General features: G+C 35.7%; 1 protein-coding gene across 1 annotated transcript; it reads right to left on the minus strand.

Annotated features, from left to right (window-relative positions):
• Positions 1 to 12,304: 12,304 nt before the first annotated feature.
• Positions 12,305 to 15,511, minus strand: LOC119665796 (uncharacterized protein K02A2.6-like). The gene is made up of 4 exons (XM_038075042.1): positions 15,422 to 15,511; positions 14,346 to 14,958; positions 13,645 to 14,292; positions 12,305 to 12,339 (listed from the first exon to the last, which is right to left on the minus strand). The coding sequence occupies exons 1-4, from the start codon at positions 15,509 to 15,511 to the stop codon at positions 12,305 to 12,307; spliced, it is 1,386 nt and encodes a 461-aa protein (XP_037930970.1).

The raw sequence follows: 15,511 nt of genomic DNA on the forward strand, positions 1-15,511 counted from the left end.
TGGACAGAGAATAATTAAATGTGGATGTAGATAAGGACTGTTTTTGGCAGCGGAAGATAGAAGAGAAGTTATTGTCATTTGTTTCTGATGAGCAGTATTGACAGAGTTCTTGTGCAATAAGTTGGCTATTGGTGATGGAATGATTATCGAACTTAAGGATGCAATAAATAGGAGTGCGAGATTTGGTACCGCAAAAAGTATTAATGTGGGACCAGATTTTTTGTGTGGAATTTAATGGATTTATGTTTGCTGTAAAGTTATCTAACGATTTACGTTTAGACCTTTTTATATCTCTTTTGAGTAATGCATTTGCTTTTTTATAATTAATTATGTTCTCTAAAGAAATTGATCGTTTTAACTTATTCCACTGTGAAATTTTATTATGCTTGAGTTTTTCTAAGTAAGAATTCCACCATGGTACGATACGTTTAATGTTGGCGGACTTGGTGGTTTGTTGGATAGTTAAATGCGCGCTTTGTCTTATAATTTTTATGATATTGGTACTATTGAATTGTAATGGTCAACAGTGACTTTGAATTTATTCCAATCAGCTTTATTAGTGTTGAATTTTGCCCGAACTCTCGGAGAGCAAGTGATAGGATTTTCAAATAGGGAGATAATTATAGGAAAGTGGTCATTACCACATAGATTGGATTCTATTTTCCACTTTGCCTCTAAAGCGATTGATGGGGACGATATGGAAATATCAACATGGGTAAAGGTATGATGAGTACTGAAATGAGTTGGGGAGCCGGCGTTTAGGATTAAAAGGGAATATTGAGATAGGAATTTGAAGATAGAGTTACCTTTTTTATTATTGTATGGCGAGCTCCATGAGCGATGCCAACTGTTGAAATCGCTTAAAATTAGAATGTGTCCTTAAAGATTATTAAAGATTTTTGGTAATTTTTTTATTGAAAAATTTTTATTAGGGGGTATATATGACGATGTTACTGTAAAATTAATTTTGGAGTACACCATGGCTCCGACACAGTCGAAGTCGTTATTGAGTACTATTTCCTGATATTGTATTGAGTTATGGATGAGCAAAAGGACTCCTCCATGCGAATTAATAGACGAATTGACTGTAAGTAGAGTAAAGTTAATGGGGATAGGTATATTATTAGAAGAGTAAATGTGAGTCTCTTGAAGAGCAATAATTTTGAAGTTGTGGGTTTTTATTATGCTGAGTTGATAATAATTGCTGATGTAACCATTTACATCCCATTGAAGAATTTTAAGAGTCATTAACATAAAACGGATATAGGATGATATAAGCAAAAAATATAATGTGATGTAATAAAGATTAATATAATGTTAGTAATATAATATAATAATATATGGATAATATATATAATTGTAATGTATAAGTATATTAGATGCAGTCCATAGACGAGTCCCTTACGTCTTCTGAATTAGGGCTTATACTAATGTTGTCTTTTTTTACTTTGATGTCTGTTTTCAATTTGTTTTTTTTAGACTTAGCTTTAAGTTGTGTTTTTAGATGGTTAGATATAGATGTAGGAAAAACTTTGACTTTCATATCAGGAGTTATGCGCGATAAATGTAAAGGGTTAGCAGTGGTGTTGATTTCACTAGTTATATTTGAAGTTATTGGATTTATGTTATTTATTATGTCAGCCGTTGGTGTGGGTTGTACAATATCGTCATAGGGTATCAGATGTCTGGAGCTGCTGGGTTATGGTGATTAATTTTTAGTGATGGTATTTACTTCATTGTATGTATTGACGTTGTTGACGTTGGTTACTTGTAAGGTAGCTGCATATAAAATATCCCTGTTTTGGTGGCGTTCAGTGTATATTTTGTGCGCTGTTTTTCTGTCCGTCTTTTGGAGTGTAATGATAGCCTGTATTTCTTTATATTTTATAAAAGTAGGACATATTCGGTTAATTGCGCTATGATTGTGTTCGGAGACCAAGTTTTCCTTGCAGTTTATATATGTAGTCGGCAAGTCCACAGTTAACCCATAATTTAGTATTTTTACAATGTGTGGCTGTGTGCCCAAGACGTGTGCAGTTCCGGCAACGGAGTGGAAGAGGGATTTAAGGACGGATGTGAACTATTTGATAGCCAATTTTAATGTCATTTGGTGAGGTAGGTGATGCAAACGTAGCAATGGTTAAACCTGTTTCTTTGAGTTCTTCGTTGACTTTCTTTAAAATTTTTTTTGGCTCGATGATGTTTTGGTGCTTTAATTCTGCAAGAATTTCTGTCTCCGGTATTTCTCTAAGATCGTTTGAATAGAAGACTCCTTTAGAGTAATTGAGCGTATTATGTTCGCTGTTATTCACTTCAATAAAATTGTTAAGTGATATCAGTTTAATTAATTTTGCGGCTTGCGTTTCTGCTTTAGTTTTAATTAAAAGAGTCCCGTTGCGCAATTTTTTACAATTTTCAATTTCGCTCCCACGTATGTTGTCAATGATTTTTTTATAAGAAAGGGAGTGACGTTTGTTAAAGAGTCATTACTATTTATTCTTGACATCGCCATGTATTTCGAACCTTGAGAATAATATTTAAGAGTTTTTGTTGCGTCGGTGGTAAAAAACAATTGGCTAGATTGTTTGCACTTATCTGGAGGTTCACTCATTGTTCCACTTTTGAGCACTTGCCTGCGCTTAGTGCAAGGGGAATATGTTTGTTGTTGCTGTAGTTATTATTTTTTATTTTGATAAAGGTTTTTAATATTAGTTTTGATTTGCTGTGAAAAAAAGAACACTACAATTAGGATTTCTTATTTTGATTGTTATTATAAATATTTGTGTTTTAATTAGTTTAACCAATTTGTTAATTGTTTATAGAATATTTATATGGTATCAAATTAAATCAAAACAACAAAAATAAAAAAAAAAGAAAAACTAAGGGTACTTCGAATCAACTTTGTAAATAACAAGTTGAGCGCAAAACGACGTCAATTTAGCACGAATGATAAACAGAGATTGATTAGTAAAAGTTATTTGAGTACTTAATATTAAGCGCATAAATTTTTATATATGCACATATATTTACCGTTTCAAAACCTAGAAATGTTTAAAATGATTAATTTATATATTTATATGTAAACAGTCAAATATGCATACAAACTGGTTTTGTATACAGAGGGCCAGTTGAGAGTATTGAATGTAAAAGAAGTCATCGTTAAACTGGTGCATCTGTAAGACGTTACGCTGTTCGGAGTTGCATAATGATTTTTTTAGTTATATTTTTATCAGTTACAAAAATTTCTTAAAGTTCTTGTTGTGAACCAAATTTTGAATTATAAATTTTTCAAAGTTTTTTGTTTTGAAGTGTGTTCTTATTTAGTAGTTTAATATTATATCAATATGGAATTAATAGAACTTTTCACATACTTCTCACAACATTAAAGAAACTTTTTTCAAACAATCCATTGATCAAACAACACGTATAAATGTGCGGCTAACTATTGCGCACACCTACCGAGAGAAATTCGTGGGTGGTACTGTTAAAAGGAGAAACGAATTGTGACAGAAATGTACGGTCATCTGAGCTGCACACAGCGCAAACCTAAAACAACCCGTTTCAAACCCAAAACATAAGTTAAAATGTGTTCAGCCGATTCATATGAGATGCCCAATAACACTGCAATCTCTTTAATCGGTTCACAACGATTTTTCAACACGATCTGCTTCGCCGATTCAATGTTTTCTTCAGTAACTGAAGTTCTTGTGCGGCCAGGGATCTCATCATGGTCCAAACTTGTACGACCGATTTTGAACGGAAAGATGTAGGCAGGAAGGGTAAGATATGGCAACGCTAGGAAAAACCAACAAGCAGAAGGTACAAGAAGGAAGCGAGGCAGTCGAAAATGAAGTGCGCGTTCAAGAAGACGTTTAACACTATTACATTCATACATTTTAACTTGTCTATTAAACATTCATACTTTTTAGTTTGTCAATTAAATAAACATTCCTACATTTGGGGGCTCGTCCGGGATGTTCAATAATTAAATTTGATATAAAGCAGGAGAAAGAAAGGAATTGCAAAAACAAAAACTGTTGCGGTGGTGTGGAAAAAAGTAGTTGAAACAGTTGAAAAGTGCTACACACACAACAATAAAAGGTGTTACAGTTGCAGAGAAAGGTTAAAAATTTGAAATGAAGACATAAATGTAGAAGACTGCGGAAAAATGTTGACAAGAGCAGTATAGAAAGAACTTGAAAAACAACAGCGAGAAAAAAATAATGCGCAACGAAAAGGAAAGCAACAGTAAAGCATAGGAACCTCTACGTGGTAGGCACCTTGTCGTGGTGTAGGGGCTTAGATACAACTTGAGCTATTCTGATCAATATTTCAGTCAGTGTTATCACTGATGTCACCGACTGGAATATTGATTGAGATTAGAGCAAGAAGTGCAACCAAGATCTACCAGTAGGTTAAGGTAGAATGTGTTGTTTTGTAATCTATGTTTGTAGTGGTAGTAATTAGTTATAAATTTGTAGTTAATTTGTTGTTTGTAGTTTGTAGTTTGTAACTTTGTAGTCTTTGTAGTAGTTAGTTTGTAGATAGGCTCTTTGTTTTTGCAAGCTGGCAAAGTCTGAATGGCTAAACAATACTCTAGCGTCTCAGGGAGTAGGTGGCGGTAAAGACCGTCCACTAAGTTCCAGCTTATCTGCCAGACTCGTAAGGGTAAGTACGACAATCTCTCAGGCTGATGGGAAGCTCTTGATATGGTCATGTCTCTGCCAAGGGTGGACTGCTGATTGTCGGGCTGGGAAGAGAAAACTTCCTGGGTACGTATTTCTAGTAATTATTGTTTTAATATATGTAGCTATCAAGTTATATGTAGCTATAAAAACCCCCAAATCTGAGGTAGACTGTTACGCCGAGGATGCTTGACTGGAGGGGTGCATCCAGTCTTATAGTAATGAACTCAGGATACCGGGCACTCTCCTGTTTTAATTAATGCCTTCTCAAAGTATGGGGCTCTGCTTTGGGTGACTGTTCTTTCCCTTATATTAAACACTATATATGGAAAATAATCTAAATATACCTATTAATAATATAATTACAGAGTCAGAGGAAGAAGCTCTACTCCGTTCGCCAACGAAGTTTGGAGGAAATCTTGAAAAGAGGCTTGAAGCATCTCTCAAGATTCAGGATCTGGATGATCTGAACCCATCTGCTCAGAGACCAATGGTATCAAGCGGTGGGAACACCTCTCCGGTGATTGGCACCCAGAGTCCTATGGACACAGGTGACCACGATGGCGTTGCGTCTAATTTCATTATGGAAATTATCATATCAAATGTTTTGGAAAAATTACCATATGAAGTAAAATTGGAAATGTATTATCTAGAAGATACTCTTTTTGCAATACCAAAAGAAGAGGTAGAGAAGACAGTAGAGATTTTTAATAATATAAATCCGAGTATTCAATTCACGTATGAGATTGAATGCAATGGAACAATACCGTTTTTAGATATAATGGTGATAAAATCGGACAATAATAAAGTTATTACAAACTGGTATATGAAACCTACATCATCGGGAAGGTTACTTAATTTTCTATCAGACCACCCAATTCACCAAAAAATTAATACGGTTAGAAACTTAATTAGCAGAGTTACAAGTCTCAGTGATGACAAGTTTATGGATGATAATAAGAAACAAATTAGACAGATACTTATGAATAATAATTATCCTAAGTATTTTATAAATAAAATCTTTCTGTCCTATAAATGCACAAAAACGTCAAAAAATACAGTTGACAATGTCAATAACAATAAACCTAGATGTAAGTTCCCTAATATACCGGGACTCTCACAAAAAATTTCAAAATTATTTAAACAAGAAGAAATAATTGATATTGTACTTTACAACTTGAAAACAACAGGAAATTTATTCTCAAAGATTAAAGACAAAGAAAAGAAAGAAACTTTGTCAAATCTTATTTATAGGATCAATTGTAATGATTGCAATAGAGCTTATATAGGAACAACCAAACAAAGATTGGCAAAAAGAGTTGGTGAACACAAAAGTAAGTGTAAACATAAAGATGATGGGAAAAAACAGCTCTTTCTGAACATTCTATTTCTAAAGGACATAGCTTTAACTTTGATGAAGTAATAAACCGGAAATTGAAAATAATTATCATAAAAGATTAATGAGTGAAGTTATTCACATCATATTAAATAATGAACAGGTAGTAAACTACAAGAGAGACACGGATAATTTTAGCACACTTTACTCTAATTTATTGAATAAATACAACCTAATCAAAAATAAGAGATAAAAGAAAATAAAAGTCAGCTGTTGAGTTTCTTCTTATTGAGTAATAAGAGATAAAAAGAGAACGTTTGTTATTATTATTATTTTTGGCGGAATATTAATATTAAAAAACTTTTAGTTTTGTTATGCTCGTTATTTATGTCCAAAAAATTATGTATTAATTTTTAATGTGTGAATTTTAATTGTTTTAATTTTTTATTTTTATTTGTTAATTCAATTTTAATTGCTAATGACTATTGTGGAACAGAAAAATTACTGCATTTTATAAAAAATAAGGTATATATATTTTGATGTTAGTATTTTATCTTTAAATTAATGTTTGTTATTATATAGCACTGATGAAGTTCTTAAATAAAGAACGAAATATTTGCAACATTTTTAAATAAATGCGTTTAATTGTTCGGGTCTGTAAGCTGATAAGAATCTAAATACAAACAAAAATTTAAACAGACGATAAACTACATCATATCTAATGCTAACACCCAGAGCATGGTGAACTCAGGTGACGGCAACATAGAGACCAGGAAGAAAGCGGAATACTTCACCGGGGCTCAGAAAAGACGCATCAAGGCCATGATTAGGGATGGATTGGATTTAGAGACTGCGAAGCAGAAAGAGAGAGAGCGATACTCTCTCTACAAAGCTTCCTTGGCAGCAGAAGGAGAAAGTGACAGACCCAGTACCAGCAAAAGGTGCAGATCTAATAACACATCTCCCGAAGAAACACAACGCCCGCAGCCCAAAAAGCCAAAAGCCACTCAACAAACATCTAGCTCTACCGGAAACCAGCTAAAACCGAATCCATCTTACAGGGATGTAGCCAATGCTTGCAAAGTGGCTATCGCCCATGAGAAATATCCGGAGGTGAATCTCACTGGTGACCAAATGGAGTTGATAAAATCGAAGCTCCTGGAAGAAATTGACAATGTTCCCAAACACAATAGTGTCTACGGTTTCATCACCAGTGTTAACAGAGACGGATGGCTCTCATTAACATGCTGCAATGGTGAAACGAGGAACTGGCTGACCACCTGTGTCCCAAAACTCAAACCATTTCCGGATGCTATTCTCAAAGTGTTTCAGGGCGAAGAGATGCCCAAAACCTATGTGTGCATCACATTTATTCCCCCCTCTGATGTGCTTCCACCGGAAATTTTGATGTGCCGCTTGGAGAAACAAAATGGTGGCATTTGCACGTCATCGTGGAGGATTCTTAGGACTGAGAAAGACAAGAATGGTGGAGAAACCATTACGATCTCGGTGGATGAAAAATCCAAAAATTGGATAGTCGGTCAGGCAGGGAAGCTGTACCTGAACTTCACACAAATTCACGTACGGGTGAAGAAACTGACGACTAAAAGGCCATTTACGAACGAGAAACCCAATGATGTCAAACAACAGGTGCCTCCATCCAAAAGGCCGCATCCAGACGATAGACCCAGTATCTCAAAAGCACAGGCAGATAAGCCAAATGAGACGGTAAAGGTTATACAGGACAGCACCCGAACTGATGTCGGACCCAACACCTCAAAACAGCATGGTAGTACACCGGTCTCTAATGTAAAGGACCAGAAGCAAGGGCCAAAGAAACCAGCTTCCAGATCCCCTCGACAGGAAGCACCCACTCATGGGACAAAATTGCCCAAGTGGATGCGTAACGGCAAGGGACGATACAAATAAAAATAATGAGGTACCTGCAGGTGAATCTTTAACACACCAAAGCTGCTACGGCGGTGTTGACACAGTACTTCTATCTGAAAAGATTGACCTAGCCTTTATCCAGAAGCCATATGTATATGAGAACCAGATAAAGGGACTAAAAGGTATGTTACTGTACGACCATGTCAGTCATAGTCGACCCCGTGCTTGTATTGTGGTACGGGATGATATTAATGCTTTCATTATTCCACAGCACACCAACAAGGACCAGGTAGCAGCTATTATTTATGTGCACAAATATTAATAAAAGAGGTGAGTATCTATTTGAATTTATTACAGGTAACAACCTAAATATTTTGAATATGGGCAATATGTCCACTTTTATAAACAGAATCAGGGAAGAGGTACTAGACATCACCCTAGCTACACAATTTATAAAACATTTTATCAAAAACTGGAATGTTTCAGCAGAAACATCCATGTCTAATCATCCTCAGATAAGATTTGATATTGATCTAAATATGAAAGTAAGGGAATCGTATAGGGTGCCTAGGGCCACAGAGTGGGATCTATATACCGACGAACTGAAGGCAATAATAAACATACGATAAAAAACATTCATGACTTAGAAATAGCTTATGCTGCCTTAAACACAACTATTATAAATGCCTACCATGGAGCCTGTCTGATGAAAAATAAGACCGGTAACAGAAATGCACCATGGTGGAATAAAACGTTAGCCAAGCTAAAAATCAAATCCCGGAGACTCTTCAACAAAGCAACAATCAACGGTGAATGGGACAATTATAAAAATGCCCTCACCGCCTACAATAAAGAAATTAGTAAGGCAAAAAGAGAATCATGGAGAAGCTTCTGCTCAGAGATTCAAAACTTAAGCCGAAGCTCTAAAATCCACAGGGTCATCTCGAAAAGCCACAGTAATCCCATTGGGCTTCTGAAACGACCTGGTGGTCTGTATACCAATGATTGCAAAAAGTCACTTATACTTCTAACAGAAGTACACTTTCCGGGATCTACAATTTACGACCATTCAAATTTCCAGCTCAGTTCCCTGGTGTCCAAAAGGCCCAGAAACAATGACTGGAAGACTGCTCGTAAAATCTTTACTGAAGGTGAAATTAAATGGGCGATCAACTCATGCTCTCCTTTCAAAACCCCTGAAGTGACGGAATATTTCCAGCACTCCTACAAAAGGGACTAACGCACCTCATGCCCTACCTAATTAATACATTTAGAGCTGGGCTGGCGATGGGAATCATTCCCACTAATTGAAAGGAAGCAATTGTCAAATACATACCTAAAGGAGGAGGTCAACCTAGCGAAGTTCCTAAATCCCATAGGCCTATAAGTTTGACTTTATTTCTTCTAAAAACAATGGAGAAGACAGTGGAAAGACATATAAGGGAAGAGTATTTATCTATAAATCCATTCCACGCCAACCAGCATGCCTACCAACAAAATAAATCAACCACACATGCATTACTCAGTCTTACTAATAAAATACAGGAGTCTGTAGACTGCAAAGGATTTGCAGTAGGTTGCTTTCTTGATATTGAGGGAGCGTTTGACAATAGTGATCACTCACATATCGAAAGATGCCTCCATGACAGAGGAGTCGATAATACGACACGCACATAGATAAGCAATGTCCTAAGAAATAGGGTGGTTAGATCCACTCTCGGCAATGCCGAAATAAAAGCACATACTGCAAAAGGATGCCCACAAGGGGGTGTATTATCCCCACTCCTGACAATTGCAGTGGACGAGCTTTTGCATCGACTCAGTGCCAAACATTTCGAGGGACAAAGCTATGCTGATGATATAGTCATACTTGTCAGGGGTAACTATGAAGGCATGATCTCATATCGACTCCAGCAAGCCCTGAACATCGTTAGTAGATGGTGCAGTGAAGTAGGATTAAATGTAAATCCTAAGAAAACAAGTCTGGTAGTCTTCACAAAGAAAAGGAAAAGAGTACTTTCCAATTACCCATTCCTAAATGGAGAAGAGCTATCATCCGTTACCCAAGTAAAATACCTGGGAATGATTCTGGATGAGAAGTTGACGTGGAATTCTCATGTAGACAATGTTATACGAAGAGCCAGAGAGGCATTATGGACCAGCAGAAACCTCATTGGTAAGCACTGGGGCTTTAATCCAAAACTCAGCTCTTGAATGTACACATCTATTGCCAGACCAATTGTAACTTATGGGTCAGCTATCTGGTACAAAAAAGCACAACAGAAGACTGTAATAGATAAACTTCGTAAGCTGCAGAGATTAGCCTGCATAATGACAAGTGGAGCGATGAGAACTACCCCGACAGCAGCCCTAGAGGTTGCATTGGGGCACCCCCCACTTCACCTACTAGTCAAAAAGGAAGCAATGACTTTTATGGCCAAGCTACAGTTGACTAGCAATCAATCAACAAGACTACTCGATAACTCCCTGTTAGGTAGGGAAATGCAAAGAGAGGAAGGACTAAATATCACCATATCTGACATTTGCTTACCTAAATTCAACTTTCACCAAAAGTTCCTAATACTAATACCAGACAGAAATGAATGGGAACGGAACATACCTCCATTCGCTGGAGACTACCATCTGTGGTACACGGATGGCTCCAAAACGATGGAAGGAGTGGGGGCGGGAGTATATGGAGTAAGACCTAAAGAGGAAATATTTGCGAGTATGAGTAAAGAAAACTCAGTTTTTCACGCTGAAGTACACGCAATTGAATTATGTCTCAGGGTATATAAAGGTAAACCCGTCACGGGAAAAAACATATATATCTTTTCTGACAGTAAATCGGCACTCCTGGCACTACGCTCACCTCGAGTAACCTCAAAAATAGTGTGGGAATGCCTTCTACTTCTCAAAGACCTTGCTGAAAGGAACAGAGGAAACGAAAAAGCAGATGAACTAGCGAGAAAAGGGGCGGCCTTATACTATATTGGGCCACAACCATTCTGCGGTCCTTCGTGGAGCTTTTTCAAACTTAAAACTAATGAATGGCTGGAAAGAGCAGCTCAGAATGATTGGGATAATACAATTAACTGCAGACAAGCAAAAGAATCCATGCCGTTTCAATCAAAAGCCAGAACTAGGGAGCTACTTATGCTGAACAGAAGTGGCATCCGACTTGTCACAGGTTTTCTAACTGGACACTGCGGAGTTAAAAAACATTTATTGAATCTAGGTATTACTGGAGACGGCAGCTGTAGACTTTGTTACGAAGAAGAGGAAACAGCAGAACACATATTGTGTCACTGTGATAGTCTTGCAAGACTTAGACTTCGCTACTTATCCATTGCCTATCCGCTTATAACGGAAGTAGGCAACATCTCTCCAAAGGACATACTGACATTCTTAACTGCTACTCGTCTATGGAACTGAAGTGGGTATGTCACAATAATCCTCGAGGATGCAGTGACGCGGAGACTACTTCCCAACCCTTCTTTTGAAAAAAAAAAAAAAAAAAGCATAGGAACGAATAGAAATCGAAACAAAAACTTCGGAAGCTTTAAGTAACATCATAAGTAACAACATAGCGAAAATGACATAAACAGTAGCAGCAAGAACAAATCCAACGATACGATCACTATGGCTAATACAGAGTTAACGGATTTAATACGTTTCTAACGGCTAAGTTTACAAATGAAAAGTCAAATTCGAGTACAAATGGAGAGGATATGATTCCATGTTTTAATGGCGAAGCAGGGATGTCAATAGAAAAATGGTTCAAAAATCTAGAAGAATTGGCAGCTGCATATAAATGGTCGGACACACAAAAATTAGTGTTTGCAACAAATACGATAACCAAAGTAGCAAAATTTTCTTGTAAACACTAAGAACAAAAAATTAAAGCACATACTTATTCAAGCATATAAGTTCATAACCAACTACGAGAAAGGAAAAAAAAGACAGTGAAAGCGCTCATGAATATATTTTACACATACGAAACATCGGTGCAACTGGATCAGTGGAACAAAAATCGGTGATTCAATATATTGTTGACGGAATCAAAGGAAGGCCAAAAAATAAAATGATGTTATATGCTGCGAAGAATTATTTGGAGTTAAAAGAGCAAATATATATTTACGAACGCATGAGTAAAATGAAACCGATGAATGAAAAGTACGGGAAAAATAATGAAGTGACGAAGGAGATTTGCTACAACTGTGGCTCAAAGGAACATAAACGGGTAAATGTACAGAAATGCAAAAATGTTTTAAATGTAACAAATCAGGCCACATCGCAAAAAATTGATTAGAAACCAATCTAGGGGTTTAAATTGTAAATTATACTTTAGAAATGGAAAAATTAAAATTGGTTAGAATTGACAACAAAAAATTTAAGTGTTCAATTGATGGTGGTGCCGACATAATGCTGATAAAACACAGTTTATTTAAAAGCAATTTTGTGCAAAAACAAGTGAAAAATTATGATTTCGGCGGCGCAAAAACAAATTCAGATGGCAAAATTTTATGTGAAATCGAATTGGATAAAATAAAATTAGAATACCATTTAGTAATAGTACCAGATTATGCGGTAAACTTCAGATATGTTTTTGATGACAGCCGTTATAAATTTTTGTCACTTATTATTGTAACAGATCGAGAAAAGAACGAAATATTAAATATTTCAGTGAATGCTAAAGAAATTCCACGAAAGTTCGACAATAACATCGAACATATACGAAACAATTATAAGCCAATGAAAATAAAAAGCAGCCCAATCGAAAAAAAAATCGTTTTAGAGAAAGAACAGACAATCTATACTGCACCAAGCAGATTACCGTTGAGTGATAAAAAAATCGTCACCAAAAAAGTGGAAGAGTGGATGAAAAATGGTACAGAGTTGGTACTAACATAACTCTGTAGTAGAGTTGTGTTAGTAGAAAAAAAGATGGGTCAAAAAGAATGTGCATCGACTGTCACCGTCTCAACAAATTAGTGTTTAAAGATTAATATCCGGTACCAAATATGGAAGATATAGTAAATTAATTAGAAGGTGCTTCGACTTTCAGCGTATTCGATATCAAAAATGCATTTTTACTTGTGCCAATTGAGGAAAACAGTCGCAAGTACACAGCGTTCGTAACAAACGACGGCCTGTTTGAGTTTAATTTTGCTCCTTTCGGATTTTGTAATTTGCCGGCAAACTTTATTCGTTATATAAATTGCATGCTTCAACAATTAATAAATTAATCTATTTTGGAGGTCTACATGGATGATATTATAGTTTATTCGGCAAACGAAGAGAAAAATATAAAAAAGATAAAGTGTTTTTTCAAAGTGGTGACAGAAAATGAATTAAAAATTAATTGGAACAAGTGTAAATTTTTGCAGAAAAGGGTGCAATTTCTAGGGCTAGTTTTCGAAGAATACAATATTAATGTATAGAGCTTTTAAAGACTAATACAATATTAATGTATAGAACTTTTAAAGAGAGCTCTATATACATCGTTATAATAGTTATAACATTTCTCCTCCATAAGTTTAGAATTTCTAAAATTTATTAATTACATACAATACATTTTTAATTTACTTAAGATAATTAATTTAAATTTTCAATTAAATTTTTTAATTCAATTTATAATTCAATTTCTAATTTAAATAAATAAAATTAATTTATTTTTCTGTAAAAAGTTATCAGCTTGATGCCGCTGTATAAGAGTTCGAGGACGCGTACCTCGACGTAGTTCTTCGAATGCATTTGAAGGATTAACAGCTGACTTTTCAGGCTCTGGAATAAGAGTTTGTGATGATATTGTTTGCCATGTCAATTCTTCAGGTTGAATATTATTTTCTTGGTTATTTTGGTTATTGGTTTCACAACGCTTCAACTGGTTTTGATGGTGTTTATAACAACCAGTTGCTGTTTGAACGATATATACTTTTCTCCCTAGTTGTTTCTTTATAACACCTTTTATATATTTCAGTCCACTCGAGAAATTTCGTAAATATTCAGTATTATAGAGATCGTATTTATTTTTACTAAGATTTTCCGCATAATTTCCAAAAGGTTCGGATATTTGGCTTACAAGTGTACGAACAGCACGACCGTGTAAAATTTCAGCTGGTGACTTTCCTTCTGAGTTAGGTAAAAACCGATAAGATGAGAGAAATTTTATCACAGTTTCATTAATTGATAGTTTATCATCGATATTCTTCTTTACCGATTCCTTAAATGTGCGTACGAAACGTTCTGCGAGTCCGTTCGGGGCTGGATGGAAAGGAGCTGTCGTAATTTGTTTGACACCATTTTTATAGCAAAACGTTCTAAACATTTCTGACGTTAATTGCGGCCCATTATCGCAGACTATGCATTTGGGAAAACCTTTAATTGCGAAAATTGATTGCAAAGCTATAATTGTATGAGCTAAGTTGTACCAGATAAACGAATAATATATGCAAATTGCGAAAAATCATCCACACAAATAAGGCACATTGCATTGAAATCAGGTCCTGCGAAGTCTATATGGATGCGAACCCATGGTGCTTCAGGTGTCGGCCAGGATGCATATGTTCTTTTGGGGCTAGCACTAGTTATGCAACAAATAGTACACTTTGCTGCTTTTCGTTCGATATCTCTATCTATGCCGACCCACCAGCAATGCTGACGTGCTAATTGCTTCATTTTTATTACGCCCCAGTGTCCTTCATGCAAAAGTTGCAAAACAATTTTTTGTAAAGCTTTTGGTATTACTACACGGGTGGCATTACCCTGTAGACAAAGTAACCCCTGTTCTATTGTCAATTGAAGCTTACGAGTAAATCTAAGCATTAACTCGCCATCTTTTAACTTTATAGGCCAACCTTCACTGACAAATTTTTTAACACGGTTATTTATATTTGCCGCATGCTTTTGTATTTGATTATGGTTTGTTGGCAAATTTATCTTTTTTACATTATTGCACCACTCCTGCTTATCAAAGTCCACATCTGGTCCCAGCGGCATTCGAGATAGTGCATCATCATTTGCATGTTCTTTAGTACTACGATACTAAATATCATATTAGTATCCCATTAAAATAATAGCCTATTGCTGAAGGCGATTGGCAGTCAGAACTGGCAGTTGTTTATTTTGATGGAAAAGACTTACCAATAGTTTGTGATCAGTTACTAGAATAAACTTTCGTCCATATATATACTGATGGAAGCATTGAACTGGAAAAACTATAGCAATAGTTTTTTGTTCTATCTGACTATACTTTATTTGATGCTGATCCAATGTTATTGATGCAAAAGCAATTGGTTTTTCAGAACCATTGGCCAAAATGTGAGATAATACAGCACCGATTCCGTATTACGACGCATCAGCAGCAGAAGGATACATCTTTACGACGCAACATATTAATCGGCGCGGCCATTTGAGAATAATTTGGGTTAAAATTGTGATAGTAATTTATTTTTCACATGAAGGATTCATCTTCTTTTAAATTGTTGGGAGTTTTAAGTTCTTTTACCACTTTTACACCGGATTCATCGGGTAGAATGCCGGAAGCTGTTATTTGACGTCCCAAATACACAATTTGTTCTTGTAAAAATAAACACAT

The sequence above is a fragment of the Teleopsis dalmanni genome, chromosome 1 (genome assembly GCF_002237135.1).
Source record: "Teleopsis dalmanni isolate 2A chromosome 1, ASM223713v2, whole genome shotgun sequence".
NCBI classification, from domain to species: domain Eukaryota; kingdom Metazoa; phylum Arthropoda; class Insecta; order Diptera; family Diopsidae; genus Teleopsis; species Teleopsis dalmanni.

What these genes read in the sequence shown, in the direction of transcription:
- LOC119665796 (XM_038075042.1), bottom strand. Translation starts at nt 15,511, where the DNA reads ATGTGTTTATTTTTACAAGAACAAATTGTGTATTTGGGACGTCAAATA. An exon ending in ATGAATCCGGTGTAAAAGTG is followed by an intron (nt 14,959 to 15,421) that starts GTAAAAGAACTT and finishes TATGATATTTAG; the next exon opens with TATCGTAGTACTAAAGAACA. An exon ending in ATTCGAAGAACTACGTCGAG is followed by an intron (nt 12,340 to 13,644) that starts GTACGCGTCCTC and finishes GTGTTTTATCAG; the next exon opens with CATTATGTCGGCACCACCAT.